The sequence below is a fragment of the Streptopelia decaocto genome (genome assembly GCF_964273445.1).
Source record: "Streptopelia decaocto genome assembly, chromosome: 2".
Classification (NCBI taxonomy): domain Eukaryota; kingdom Metazoa; phylum Chordata; class Aves; order Columbiformes; family Columbidae; genus Streptopelia; species Streptopelia decaocto.
This window is the reverse complement of record NC_138655.1, coordinates 10,498,638-10,514,065: the sequence shown is the minus strand read 5'-3', so window position 1 is coordinate 10,514,065 and position 15,428 is coordinate 10,498,638. Positions and strand designations below refer to the sequence as shown.

Genomic DNA, 15,428 nt, shown 5'->3' with positions numbered 1-15,428 from the left:
CTGTGGAAGAAGAAAGCCAATTGATTTTAGGCATAAAGATCAAACAATAAATAAACAAATATAAATCAGTATCACCTTAAAATATTCACTAAAAATAAAAAAAAAGGAAAAAGAAAATCAAGGGAGGAAGTTCAACAGAGTGAAGTCTTCTGTATCAACAGCCTTGATTCTGGTATTATTTGCCTCTGAAGCTAATGTTTTAAAATGTGTCTGATGAAGCACTTTGATCTTCATTTCCTAGCTTTTTTTTAATAGTCAAAATATATAACGGCACAAAATTGAAAGAACAGCCAAGCTCCATCTCGATTCAATAAATTGCCTTGGCCTTTATCTAATGCCATCAAGCACAAGTACCATACTCTTACTCTTTATGTCTTACAAGTATCAAGTGCTGTAAAGCATCTCCACTTCTTTCCTGAGCAGCCAGTGCCACCTGGGTCGATTTAGCCAACACAGCAAACCAGCTGTGCCACCAATGGCACGTTTGCTGCCTGTCCCAATGCGGCAGATCACAGGCTGAGGAGTGTCTAGATGTTCTACCTGTAAATCTGCTGCTGGGATGTGTTTGATGTTACACATCCATCCCCAGCAATGGACTGCTGGTCATGCAAGGTCTCCCTTGTGCTGCCTGAGGCCCATGTTTATCAGAATCCCCAAGCTTTGACCCTCAGGACTCTGGAATCACTGCGCAGATAAAGGAGTAACAAACAGTGAGGGACAGGAGTGTACGGCTGTCCTTACTACTCCACCTATTCAATAAGACACTTGCAGTGTACTGACCTGACGAACTATGAGCTAAAAGCAGTTTTTGTTATTACAGATTGCGATTGTTTGTCAGCACGTAAGCTTGACAGACTGGAAAACAATAAAGCTGGAAGGCTAAGATGAATTATCTCTCTTACAGAGCCACCTCGATGCCACCCTGTCCCCAAAGTGACACTTCTACAGCTACAGCAGATAAAATGAAATGCCAGGGGACATGAAAATAAACCTTTTGTTCTGCTGGACAGCATCTGAGGAGACACTGCCCCTCAGAGAGCGTTTCTGTAGGAGCAGGAGAGAGATTCTAATACGAGTCACTGTGTCCATCCCGCTCAAAGGGTGAATTGTGCATGGACAGCTATGAACAGCGTAGGAGGCTCCACGCAGCCAAAGTATTTGTATGGTAGTAAGGAATGCAGAAAGCTGATGTATAAACATAGCTAGGGTTTTACTTCATATGAAAGGCTAATTTTTTTTCTAATCTACAAATGAGTTATGTTTAGATAAATTTTCATCTTTGCCTTCATATACACAGATTTTACCTTGACTGCTGAGACATCCCCTCAAACTTGTTTGCAGCCTTAGTTGAAGGTGGGCCCAAATCATTACCTGTGGTGAAAAAAGCACAATTTAAAAAAAAAAAAAGGATCATTAGGATAACTGAAATATCATCAGCAGAAGGTGCAACTTAAAGCAAAGTACACATTCTTCCAAGTATCCTCTATACAATGTTTGAAGATTTTGCAGATCATTCTTTATTAATAATTTTGTAACCGAGAAGGTGGCAGGGACTATAAGAATCCAACGTGACCTTCCATGTAACATACGTTTTAAAACAACTCACATCTGCTGGAAAGATTGACTGACACGGCTGAGTTACACTGCTGTAGGGCACTTGTTTTGAATATAGTGTTTCAATTATCTCTCAATAGGAGGAGATGCTGCAGGCCAGGATCAAATAAATTTACCGCAGATGTTTACATTTTGCGTTATGAGGCACGTCTTTGTAAAACCACCATGAATTTAATTTTATTCACAAAACATCCAATTTCTAAGGATTGGTATTTTATCCACCATGAAGAATAGCCTTTGCTGATTTAGTGACTAAGCCAGTGTGTTACCACAACCTGAACATTTAACTGCTGGTAAAGAAAAGATCCTGGGTTGACTCAGTTCTGTCAAAAGGCAAAAAAAATCCAAATCCAAGTGCTTCTGAACTCCTTCAGCAGAAGGTTTCTCTTTCATTAGCCATTGCCAAGGTACAATTAATTAATGCTTTTATCATCCCCCTTTCCCTTTTCTACTACAGCATGTCTAAACAAGCTTAGAATCATCTTTACCAACCATTAGATGTGAAGTGACATTTAACAATCCAAGAACACAAAACACTTCCCATGCAAAACAATGACATATCTGCCTAGATATCATATTTAGTGCATTGAAGTCTAAACGAAGCAGCAGAAAAAGCTCAGGCTGAGCTTTGCTAAAAATATGCTTATACTTGAAAAAAGAAAAATAGAAAGGTAAGACAGCGAATCCTTCGCATGTAGATCCTATGGATGAAGCGAATAAAAATCTCATGGTTGCTATGGAAATATAAAATAATCTAAATGATGTTTTTAAACATCTTTGAATAGTAACTTAATTTGCTTAGATATACGCTAAAGATTGCTCTGCTTGAAACTTCAATGAATGCACAGATTGGAAAACAAATGCTGAAATTCAACGTAACAAGAAACGTAACGACACAAAAAAAAGCTTCTGAAAGGGAAAACAGTGAACATCCAACAGTATTCTTAAACAAAAACTACAAAGGCAGACACAAGAAACTCTGTTTTAAACACAAAACTTAATACTTGCTTAAAATAAGAAAAATCTGAGAAAAAGGGGAGAAGAGGCTCCTCTTCCACCCACTGAAGTTTAGTCTGCACTGTAGAGCAGAGACAGAACACACAATGTTCTTCTCTGGCCCCACTTTGAAAAGCTCTTCTGCCACTGTAACGTTCTTCATCTTCAACTCTACACCTGCCCCTTTCCCAGATTTCCCTTTTCCTTCATCTGTTGTCTAATACAAGCTGGCCCTAGCTTAGCATCTGTTCCTACCACACTTCTCATTCCACTAGTTACATTATAGTTTACCAGTATATGGTATTTTAGGTGATGTTTTGGACTTGAATATTTTGGCTTTTAAAAAGTTTTGAAGTCCCAGCCTTTCAAAATATCTTTACTACCTCTGAAATAGTGCTGGGCTGTTAGACTCCAGAACATGTTCCAGACATTTGAAAAGCAGAGAATTAAAAATATTGCCATTATTCGTATTCCTTTAGAAAAAGACTTTGCTTTTCATTGGACTTCTCTTTGTTTTAAATCCCAGATTAAATTACATATTCTACATGAGCACTCTATGATTTGCACATTTAACTCAATTTGATGAAAAAAAAAAATGGTGCTTTTAGGCTTGCAGGTTTCTTTTTAGGCTAGTAATTTCGTATTTGTATTAGAGCAGAGAGAGGATAATTTATGACATAAGTAGTGTATGGATGACCCCCCTATGTAAGCAGTGGATTCCAGCTCAAAAGTGTAGAGATTTATGGAAATCCTGCCACAAAGACTAAAATTATAGAAAATTACATGGGTCTGAGATTTATAGTTACTGGGAGAAGCTGACTGCACAGAGCCATGTTTATTGAAAAGAGGAAGAATCTGAGTAGTTTGGAAAGCAGTTGCTAAAAAGCTTCTGTCCGAAAGGTATCCTGTTAAAAAATATAAAAATCATAGAATGTCCTGAGTTGGAAGGGACACACAAGGACCATCGAGTCTAACTCCTGCCCCTGCATATCACAACCCTGTAAGACAACCCATGTGTCTGAGGGCGTTGTTTCTATATAATTTCTGTGAGTAGAAGGATGTAAAACTATCAGTCTTTGTATATGTACAGACAACATCACAAAGCATATTGAGACAACACATGGCCACAGGTGCAAATAGCTTCTGGGAGAGAGCTGGCACGGAGCCTGAGGAAAGCAGCTCTTGTGGCAACCAGGAGAACCGCTCAGCTTCACTGAGGCCTGTCTGCCCCAAATCAGCATCCCCTGGATGAAGGAGCTGGTGAGAGGAGCAGGGCTGGGAGCAGATGCAGAGGATGCAGCAGGCGAGGGGCCGGGGCAAGGGCAGCTGGGGCAGGGAGAGGGGGCAGCAGGGAGAGACTGAACTGGGCCCCAAAGGAGCGTGGAATAGTTTCAGTTTTCTCAAGCAAGACTCAGATACAGAAGCCTGGAAGCTCGAGCGACAGAAGATAGACCTGTTGCTTGATCTGAGCCGACGTTACCTCCAGCTGCAATCATCGGAAAGCAAGCACCAGGTAAATGAAACCAAAGATCATATATCATCCATCAGCAAGGTTTTGTTATTGTTTTTCTTTTTTTGTTTTCCCCTGCCCTTTCGTTTTTGCGTTTCAAAACTCACCCCAAGGAATTGGGCCCTTATTCTGGGGTCCATGAGGTAGTGGGCTTGGTGGGTCTGAGAGGGTTCTTTTGTGTCCTGGGGGTGGGGGAGGTGGCCTCTTCTTGGAAAGAGTGGAGCTGCCACTAGAGGACTGAGTGCTTAGAGGGAGGGTTGAAGGTGGGCCTGCAAAATAACAAACAGTCTTCTTACAAATACATGTGCATAAACGTCAAAGCAGCACTGAAAAAATTCACAGTCAGACCCACAGCCAAGTGCAGCAAAAGACTGAAATAAAAAGACAAGCCATGCCAAAACACTGTTGAGGTTAAACGACACGTTCACCACATTTTTAACCATCGTAGCTGTGGGAATATAAGCAACTTGACAATAGAATGACACGTGTAGTAATGTCTGAAAAATACAGGATTAATCACTCCAGGATTTCTAATTTTAGGCATTATTAAAAACAAGCGCAAGCATGTCATCTTAAAATCAAGTAATATTTAGCATGTGGGATTACAACTACTATTAATTTATACCAGAATGAACTAGCTTTCTAGATGGTCTATTATGTTAGGATTTTTTTCTCTACTCCAGAACGCCCCATACAAATTCTGTTAATAAACTTGGGAGAGGAACAGAAATCTACCTACAAATTTTCCTTGTGTTCTGAAAATATGATTGTAAGCTTAGTAGATTTTTATGTAGTTATTTTCCTTTTTGTTTTTCCCTGTGGTTTAAATAGATCAGAATATACTTTTTTAGAGCAATGCAAATTGTTGTATTCAATGCGCATGAAATAGACATCAAAAAAGCCCTTTCTGAGGCTGAGATGAGATATTTAACAGTAGCATTGCTTCTAAGAGCTTATGCAGTCACCCCTACCCTTAAATCCTTTATTTCCCTCCGCATCAATGCTGGCACAAGTATCATTCAACACAATGCATGTTTTACAGGATGTTGGAGCGGATACAGATTAAAACACAGAATAACCCAGAGGGAAGACGAGTTTTCCACAACCAGCTTCATTCACCTTCAAAAATAGCTTTAATTAGAAGCTCAAACAACAGGCAGCACAGGGAACACACGTACGACAACTGCTCAAGTCAGTGCAGTTTCCACCACGAGAAATTAGGCATGAAACCAACTTAAATTAGTTCTACATTAGGTGAGAACAGCTTTAGGAGTTTTGTTGTTGGGATTTGGGTTCTGCATGTCAGAGAATTTTGCCCTCAGGGACTCTGGATCAATGCAGAAAATCGACATGAAGTTTTAAAAGCAAAGTTTATTTCTACCTGAAATTTCAAGTCTATTATCATGTATCTGTAGCACTATAGAACCTACTTGTCTGGTTTTGAAAACCTAACTTATTTGAGAAGCATTGGAAACAATATCTTCATTTTGTTAGCCAGCATATACCATGACCTGCAGAAAGAACCAGAGCTGCCTCTTTAAAAATGTTTATTACCAGTTTATATAGGTAGACTGAAAATGACCCAAGTCTGCCTTCCTTCCCAAATTACTATATATCATAAATGTATTAAAATCAGTAAAAAATAATCTTTGCTAAAATTCACCACTGAAAAAAGTAACTTCAATTATCCTATAGGCATGTGTATGTTTGCCAGGTATGTGTATGTTTCAGCAGGTGACTTCCCTCTTTCTTCTTAACCCCAAATAAAAGCTTAATAAAACTGTCCATAATGAGTTAATGATTCAATCTATTCCCTTCTAGATTCATCCCTGTAAGGCCTTTTGCTGCTCAGAATTATCTCAAACACAACCCCAGCAGATATTTTGTGCCTGGCTTTCCATTAATTGCTTACGTTTGTAAATCAAATTATATATTTTGCAATTGTTACTCTCAATTTACTTCCAAGTTCACAATACCATTAGTTGACAAGCAGTCAAATTTTAGTGCAAATTAATAAGATTGTTTCCCAATCTGTACCCTTTCTCATTTCAATTTCTTCCTTGAGTTTAAAACAGCAGGCTCATTTAAACCATGCATTGAAGCGTTTCTGCCCGCAAAAACAAAACCAAACCTTTTTCATGCCAAGTTTCGACTGACAATCCCCTTGATTTCTGCAAGTTATAAATTCTTTAGTTTGCTTCAATAAATACAAATCAAAGGGTATTGTATAAACTGTAAGTAACTGAGAGCCTATCTAGGAAAATTCATATCCAGTTTTAAGAGTAATATTTTTAAAGCATGTATGAAACATACACAGTGTGTCAGTACAATATTCTTCTCTTGTTCTGGTATCTCGAAAAGGAGTCACACACACCAGCCGTTGTGTCCCACCACCACCTGGTGTCCTGCTGCTCATACTCAGTGCTCACGGGTTCCCCAACCCCACCACAAGTGACCAATAATTCAAACTTGGCTTAAAGGGGACAATAAATGTGGAGGAAATGCACTGAAATAGTCCTGCACGCTTACAGCAAAAAGGAAAGTTCAGACATGAAGTAACATTCTTACTTGTTATTGCCAATAAAGTGAAAACTCCTTCTGTACAAAAAAGAATTCTTTGAATGTGGTTATATGGATATATTTTATACCCCAAACTGGTATCTCCAGACATCACAGAAGAGTCCAAAAATGTTTTATCGCTCCATAGCTTTCATGAGTTCACAAGTCATACAACGGTTACAGGGAAAAGGTGTTACAGCAGCATTTATTCCTTTCTTAATTTCACAGAAGGAATAAATATGAATTTGGAAGTCATACGCTGATGATGAGATGCCTGAAATATAAAGTAACTTTAAAATGGACCAAAAAAAGGAAAACTTCCAAACATCTTTGCAGAAAGATGTATAAAGTCACATCATGCTTTGAATAAAGCCAACGTGGCAAACGTTCTGGAATCTACATCAGTTTATGGAAACAACTGGTGGAATAATACAAAGGCCTGACGACGTACGAAGTGTCAATAAGATGATTATAGAATGCTTTGTATTACATATATATACACACGCAAAAATCTCAGAAGTATTTTTAACTATGTAAGGCTAGACAGATATTTCTAAATAATAATCAGAGCAGATGCTTTTCTAGATCGAAAGTATTTCGTGATTCTAACCAGGCATTAAGTCAAACACTTCTCTACAGTCACTCAATCATGATTTCTCACATAGTTGTGAAGTTCACATTTCATGTAAATCATCCCCCTCATTCAAGAAGAACAACAACAAAACCAACACACACACAAACACACACAAGAAAACCACAAAAAACACTTGACCTAGAATTTTTAACATTTTGCTTCTATTGGCCTCCCTTTATTTAGCTGGGGAGCAGTTGCTTTCAAGTAAAGCTGTTGCAGTCTTTTATCACTTTATCTTATTACGACGATTGCATTTTCATGTGCAAATAGACCAAATAATCTCAAGTTTATTGTACTACAGTAAATAACTAGGAAAGGTCTGCAATTAATCGTGCATTGCCCTTCAGCTTTTGTGCAGTTAGTAGAGTATCTATTAATTTGTGCACTTGTGAAATCATGCAAAGCTGTTACCATCCATTCAAGAAATTGTGGGTTTAGAGTGTAAAAACCTCACAATGGTATTTATTTTTTACCACTTAATGAGAGATATGGAAGAACCAGTATTCCAGTTAACGGCAGAACGGGTACTGCAAAGGAAAGCAAGCTTATATTAAAAATAGTATTTTTATGAACAAGTGTTGTTATACTTATTTTTAATGATCTTATGAGTGACGTTTTTGCAGAGGTATTACTAAAGCCTGTTTCAGTTTGCCTAACTTCAGATCATGTATCTTCAGTACTGAAAATAAGACCATAATTAAAGAAAAAATTATCACGCTCACTCTGAACAAGAAAGCTAAGAATATACATTGATTCAACATTAGCATCTGAATATCTTCTATAATTAATTCTAAAAAAGTCCTGTTTGTTTTTTTTTAAATAAGAACAAAAATCTATATTAGAGAAGGCTGTGTTTTGTGTTGACGCACAAATATAAAAACCACAGGAAATCAACAGTTGTCCGCCTTCCTTTTCTATTATGGTATGAAAAAAATACAGAGTCTGAATGGGATAGCTAGTGTTATTAGTGTAACTAGTATATGCAAAAAAGCTAATTTGGGTAGAAACTGAGATTGATCAAGAGAAGAAGCAGATAATATGACACAGCGTCTGCAGCAGCAGTGGACTGGAACCACAAAGGATCCTCCTGGGATGATGCACCTAACAGAGCTGCGAAAAAGAGAGCACAACATGCAAACTTGTATTGAAGACTCAAACTTCAGTTCATCACATAAAATTGATCCCTAACTTCCATGTTCATCCCATGTGAGAGAAATAGGCAGAACCAGCAAAAATCAACTAGCTTTCAGCTAAAGCTAAGGAAACATGGCTTAGATTGCCTAACACTTTTAGAACTAGCTGGCAATGCTGCTCTCGCATTCGATTTGCAATTAAGGTTGTTCAAAAGTTGACTTAGTGACTGCGGTGAGTAACGCAACTATTTCAATGCTGGGTTTTTTTCAGAAAGGTTTTGTAAACCAGAAGACCTGCTAGATGTCTGGAGCCATAACGCAGATGTAAGCTGGAAAGATTCATGAAAAAGATGATTTTTGGAATGTCACTAAAACCTTGGCTGACAACACAAGTAAGCTGAACCAAAATGAGCTTAGATAAACTACTGGAAAGGGCACAAAGTGGTTGGCTTACAGCGCTACTGTACTCATTCTGCACTTTTCATTCTATTAGGATTAACTGAATGTGTAACAGAGACAGCAGAAATGAAGATGTATCCACAAATAAGCTGGTTTAGATTAGGATACACTAATGCTCCAGCATTTAAAAACATATTTTGAAAAGTTATCAGACTGGAAAATCTGGACGTACGCTCCCCTACACATGTTCTCCAACAATTGTACCTATACAATTTTAACGATGAATCAGACTAATTTTTAGACACCATATCCACCGAAAACCACAGGCAAGAGTGGAGTGCGTTACAGAAATTGCTCTAAACTTACCTCCTCTCCCCAACACAATGTTCAGACTCAATGGCTTCCAGTCCACTGTGGCATCTCAGCAACACCAGGGAACCTGCTGTCAAGGAACTTCCCTGGCCAATGAAACCAGCTTACAGAGGCTAAAGGGAGGTGTTTTTCTTTAAATATACAACATATGTTGGAGAAGAGCTTTATCTCTACGCCCCCAAGGATAAAAAACATGAAACTGTAAAATTCTGTGTCTCTTTCAAAAACACAGATCCCAGCAGCTATCCCCTTCATGCTCTAGCAGGGTTCCACGGTACCTGCTGGGACCCCATAGCAGAGACAAAGATCAGATGACATTTGGGGACAAAAAGTAAGATTGCATTTGATTACAGATTCAATGCTCTTCTTCCTCTTGCTATTTAGGAAGCTTCATACAAAATATAATACTATGTTTTCACATAATTTTAAATCAAATAGGTAGTTCTTAAAATAAACTTTTCTAACAAAAAAGGATTTGATAAGTAAGCTTGTATGTTAAACTTTGTTGTAAGGGATATACTCTACTACTACTAATGAGGAAGAATTTTTTACAATGAGGGCGGTAAAACACTGGCCCAGGTTGCCCAGAGAGGTGGTGGATGCCCCATCCCTGGAGACATCCCAGGCCAGGCTGGACGGGGCTCTGAGCAACCTGATCTGGGTGAAGATGTCCCTGCTCATGGCAGGGGGTTGGACTGGATGAGCTTTGAAGGTCCCTTTCAACCCAACCCAAGCTATTTTATGATTCTAATCTCAAAAGAGCAGATGAATGCTAAAGGATTATTTTTTCCTATAAAACCAAAATTACCTCAGACTTTCAAAATTAAGAAGTGTCACCAGTGTCTTATGGAGGTAGAGTCTCTGCTTCTTTTTCTTTTAAACAATCTGTTTGGGGGCTGGAAGGGGGGAAGATAACAAGGTACAGCGTGGTTTACAATGAAGCAGAAGCGCATCTGCAACGATGCTTCCAGAGCGACTTTTCCACACTGATGAATGTTCTATGTATTTGCCACTTTGCTTCCCTGTTCTTCTGAGCCTGTTAAATCACTCCTGTAACACACATGTATTTGATGGAAACTTCTAAAACTGATTAAAAACTTTACAATATTACTGAATGGAAATCAAGCAAAAAAACAGCATCAGAGACTGCAAAATGCTGGCATGTTTGAAGCAGAGAACCCTAGTGACTATAACAAAAATAGTTCCATTCGGCCTCTCTAACTTACACTGTGAATCCGGCATTTTCTAATCTGATGAAGCAGTTAATGAGGCATTAGAAGGCAACAGTTCTCTGTATCTTGTGATAATTTCACATTATTTTGTTTTAATATACATAAGGATTTATTTTGTGTAATCTTTGATATGAAAACAAACAAGAACTCGGCACTTCATTTCCTTCCAAGGAGCTTTGGTGTTATGTTGATTCACTTGTCTGGGAGTGAAGTTCCAGGGAATACAAATGAGTCCCCAGTGAAACTGATATAAAGAAATGTGGATTATGAAATGTCACGTGAAAAACGTATACCCTGACACAACCACTTTGCCTCGTAATGGAAAAGAAACCTGTTTAAAAACAAAAGCCAAGGGATTAATTTGAAAGTTGCCAGTACATGACAAAGACTGAGGGTGGAACGGTCTTCTTAAGCGTAGTATGTGAACCATGGAAAATCAGACACCTGACACCAACACGCTCTGTTCTGTCCCTTTGACTCCTTTGCATTTTAGCAAGAGCATTTCTTCATTGTTTTTGAAAACAAAGTTAACTATCACTTGGGGAAAGGAAACATGAAGTTATAGCAGTGCTACCAAAAGGGAGCATCCTTCAGCATAACCGCTGAAGCCTTAAACTGTATTGTAGCCTTCACCACAACTAAAGGTTTCTCTAACAAGCCTACTGTAAAAATACAATTTGGCTATTTCTATACTGAATACGTAAAAAAAGGGAAAAGACAAAGGTGGTTTGTTTATTTGCTTTTTCTAAAAAGTAGATCTGCCCAAATTATAGTGAAGTAACAATTTTGTTCCATAAATATATCCTCTGAACTTGAAGTTTCTAGCTGTCTAGGTCAAAGAACCACCATCCGCTACAGCTGCAGGAGTTAAGTCCCATATGGAAATAAGTTCTCTTCCCTTTCAAGAACTACCAAGAATGCCACTGCTATTATTAAGAAAATAAACCATTTCTTTCATATCAACCACATGCAGATCACAAAACAAACTGAACTGTAGCACAAACCTTCCTTATGGATAATTCTACAAGACCAAGATGGTCATTTCACTGTGGCAAGAATGGGTGATGTTTAGTTTGTGTGACTTGATAACCCCCTGGCAATAGGCCTGCTGTTTTCTCTGCTGTTCTTCACATCCCCGCAGCACTCACCAAAAGGGAAGAGAAGAGGGTTTCTGCACTGATGGAGAAGGAACTTTAATACCAACCTGCTCAGCACTTCCCAGGTCATTCCTTTTCCACACTGACTGTGAGGGGAGGGAATCTTCTCACACCTCCTCTCCCCCAAAGTTTTGTTTCTTCACCTTCTCTGCCAGACGCTACACAGCACATCATCTTATAGCACTATGCACCATCAGCCTTTTTCTAAAACACTTGTATTTTTGTGACTGTACATGCTTAAAAATGCTTCTCCAAAATACAAACAGAATTTCTGTGTAAAATGAACCAAATTTCATTTAGCAGAGTATTACTTTTCACCCATTCATGTACACTGCTAAGAGTGAGTCCATTACAAAGTGTGTGTTTAATCCCTTCCCCCTTTTCTTTTTTTAATGCTTTAAACATGCATTGTACCATCTTACCGCATCAATGCAATAAGAAAACCACCTTACATCGTGAAACATTGTAATGCACCTGGTTAAGTAAAGGACAACCATAGAACAATTACTGCTCGCAAGCGTAGTTTGAAGACAGACTTACCTTTGCCAGCATTTCTAGGAGGAAGAGGAGGAGCATCTGCAGTTGGAGAGGTGGGTGAATCTGTGCTTGTAGAAGCAAAAATCTGATTGGTAAAAGCTCCATAGGAGAGTCTTTGCTTGTCTCTAGGAGTGCTAAATGCAGGATGAGTCAATTTGTCTTGGGGAGAAATGCTTGAAGAGTGACAAAAACTTTGGGGTCTTGGAGATCTTTCTTTCTTTATAGGACTAGGCTGTGAATAGAAAAATAAATATACAGTTGTCTAAATGCTAAATATAGTTAATATGTTTGGGAAAGAATGTAACAAAACATATTCTAGTGAACATGAACATAATTTCTTTCTTTATTGGAGAATTAAGCCCACGTTGCTTCTGTTCTCAGCAATCCAGCCTGAAAAATCCTCTCCTCTAACTGAAAAATAAAGATCGTAGCATCAACAAACCATCATGTACACAAAGGCAGATTTATTTTTAAAGCAGTAAATACACAATAATAATATACTACACAATATACTAATAAAAGTCTAGTAAAGTTTTTAGAATATAAGAATAATTTTCAGTTTGAACAGCTCTCTACTCAGACTAGACAGTTATCCTCAAAGATCAAGCACATTAAAAATAAAATAATCACTTCTGACACATCAGATTTATTTGTTGACTTAACTAGCAATATATTTAGTGCTACGGTTCGTCTTTTATAACCTATATAATTGCTCTTTGAAGGAATTTTACACAGCAATTTTTGACTGCTGTATATTAATAGCTGCATATGGAGCACGATCTGCCTCACCACAGCTCCGGTTCGGGCAGGTTATTATCTCCAATACAGCATTAGTCACCCTCCGGAGGCTTCTTGCACAGATCATCATTTTGCTCTCTCCTGTCCTTGAGGATATGGAAATGACTTGAGTTTCTGAATCTTTCAGTCCCAAGGGCCACAAAAAAAAATGAAAAGCTGACCACATTTCTTTCTACAGCACCTATATAAAATAGGAGAGGTGTATTCCCACTTATTACAGAAACAGAGCACAGAGTAATTAACTGACTTGCTAAAGTAGGACACTGAAGCTAAGTTTACACACGTTCTAGGATGGTTATTATCCTATGCCCTCAAGTTTTGTCTTCCCTTTTTTTTTTTTAAATCAAGAATAAAGTGTGAAGCACAGTTTTTGAAAACCAGAGTGAATTGATTCAACGACTAAGTTTTTAATTAATTACGGAGAGAAAAAAAACAGTATGTAAGCTTTGAATTTCCTCCAGCTACAAAGGAACAGCCTAGAATTCAGAAGGGGATAAAGTGACAAAGTAATCTACATTTACTGATTTATATTATATTGTATGTCTTGTCAAAGCAAAACTGCTGAAACTCAAGTCCATCATAACTAGGCTGACAGAATGTATTCAAAAAGCACTTCAGCAGCCTTTAATACAGGCCTCAAAATTAGCTTTTTGCCCTCAGAAAAAAAATTTGTAAGAAAAAAAAAGGTTAAGATATGTCTCTAATTTCCATCAGTTTCCACAGAACAGAAATTTTGATGGGTTTTGTGCAAAGCCATATAAGTAATTCATGCTCACCTTATCATCTAAGTCATCATCGCTTTCATCAATTTCTTCCTGCCGAAGATTCCATTCATACTCTACATGGACATGAGGGTTTAACTTTCCGGCCTTGGCTTGAGAAAGCTGAAAGAAATAATAATTTGTGTTAAAACACTTGCTGTTCCTTTGGTGTCAATGAAGTTAGTTTTGTAACAGCAAGCAATAAACTGAAATATTTAGAGGTTTAAAACTTTTCCAGACATTACAAAGAAACAATTTCAGGGCAATCACACAAACGTTCTTAATTTATTTGAGGTATGGAAAAACAGCCAAAAGGCTAAAAGGGAAGATTTTCTCAAAATGGGTAGAAGCTCACATGTTTGACAAGCATTTAAGATGATGACATGAAGAGAAGGTATATGCACAAAAGCAGAATGCATCTGGAGCCCTCCTTTCCAAAAAGGAAAGGCAAAACCTATTTATCAACTCTGGTACATACAACTGTTATCCCTCCAAAATCACAATCCTTGTGCTGGAATCAAATGAAAAGATATTTATCCATTATTTAAATACCTCTCTCCCTCTCACTGGATGCAGCCGATGTGTCTTACCCACAAAATTCCTCTACTTAGTCACCCCAAATAATGTATTGACTTCCTTTAAAAACCTACTCCTTCAGTGATCAGCAAAAAGACAATTCTAGTTCATGGTTATTGTGAGGAGATAAGTTCTCCTTTTCAGTGCTTACATTTACCATCATTTTTTATTCCTTCACATCCTTTGAAATGTAGTCTACTGAGTACTAGGTGATTCAGGAGAGCCTTTAACTATCCTCAAAAAATACAATTTGGAAGAAAGAAAGAATTTTCAATCTGTTACATAAGCATTAATAAACCCACCTGAATTGAAATTGAGTTTAATTAGACAGTTAAGACTCCAGTTACGCAACAGAAATTAGCTTAGTATATCTACCACATCACAAACATCTAGATATTATTTTGTACCTTCTTGCTCATGGTAAATAGTATGTCCGCTTACATTTCTTTTTCCTCATAACCTCATCTCATTGCGACTTTTGGAAAAACCAGAAATAATTTTCCTCTTCAAAAAATAAGAAGAAAAAAGCTGTAAATGCTCTACTATAGTTAACTGAAATAATCAGCGAGTTATCAGCGGAATTTAGATGACAATAATTGAAACTATTAACTGCTAGGTAAGCTCACTGATAACATCCACTTGTTTTTGTTTGTTCTACAACGCAATCAGTTGGTCCACATTAATGGCAGATGTTACTTTATTAAATATACACTGCACAGAAAAAAGCAACCCATAGCAGTTGTGTGTTGCACAGCTGATCTATTTTTTGGCTGACAGAATACTCAAAATACTAGAAAGAGCACTTACACAGCAGACATGGGAGTCATTGAGAAGTCAGTGAGTTAACACCTCACCAACCACAGCAAAATGTTCACTTACATCCCCAGAAATAGGGAAAATTATTCTGATTTTGAAGGACGAGCTCTCTTGATTATGTGACAATTAATGAATACATGACAAGAAGTTTCAGCCATCAAAGGAAAGGTATTAAGGTTACTACAGCTGCAGAGAAAAAGTAGCTTTCCTCCTTGGATCATCAAAATGAGGCAAAAAAGTTCTGAGAAACAGAATTAAGCACAAGTGACAATGTTTTGTAAATGCTTCAGGTTTTGTCTTGAATGTGAAGCTGCCACACTACTTAGACTTTGCT

General features: G+C 37.8%; 1 protein-coding gene across 5 annotated transcripts in view; it reads right to left on the bottom strand.

Annotated features, from left to right (window-relative positions):
* ASAP1 (ArfGAP with SH3 domain, ankyrin repeat and PH domain 1) overlaps window positions 1–15,428 on the bottom strand; it is a 132,889-nt gene that overhangs the window by 11,885 nt on the left and 105,576 nt on the right. For 3 of the 5 annotated variants that reach the window (XM_082044544.1, XM_082044541.1, XM_082044542.1), the window contains 4 exons: window positions 13,718–13,825; window positions 12,147–12,375; window positions 4,228–4,389; window positions 1,305–1,371 (listed from right to left, as the gene is read on the bottom strand). In XM_082044544.1, the coding sequence (XP_081900670.1) occupies window positions 1,305–1,371; window positions 4,228–4,389; window positions 12,147–12,375; window positions 13,718–13,825 (566 nt within the window). The remainder of the gene's footprint in view (window positions 1–1,304; window positions 1,372–4,227; window positions 4,390–12,146; window positions 12,376–13,717; window positions 13,826–15,428) is intronic. The other 2 variants (XM_082044545.1, XM_082044543.1) reach the window with 1 other exon arrangement.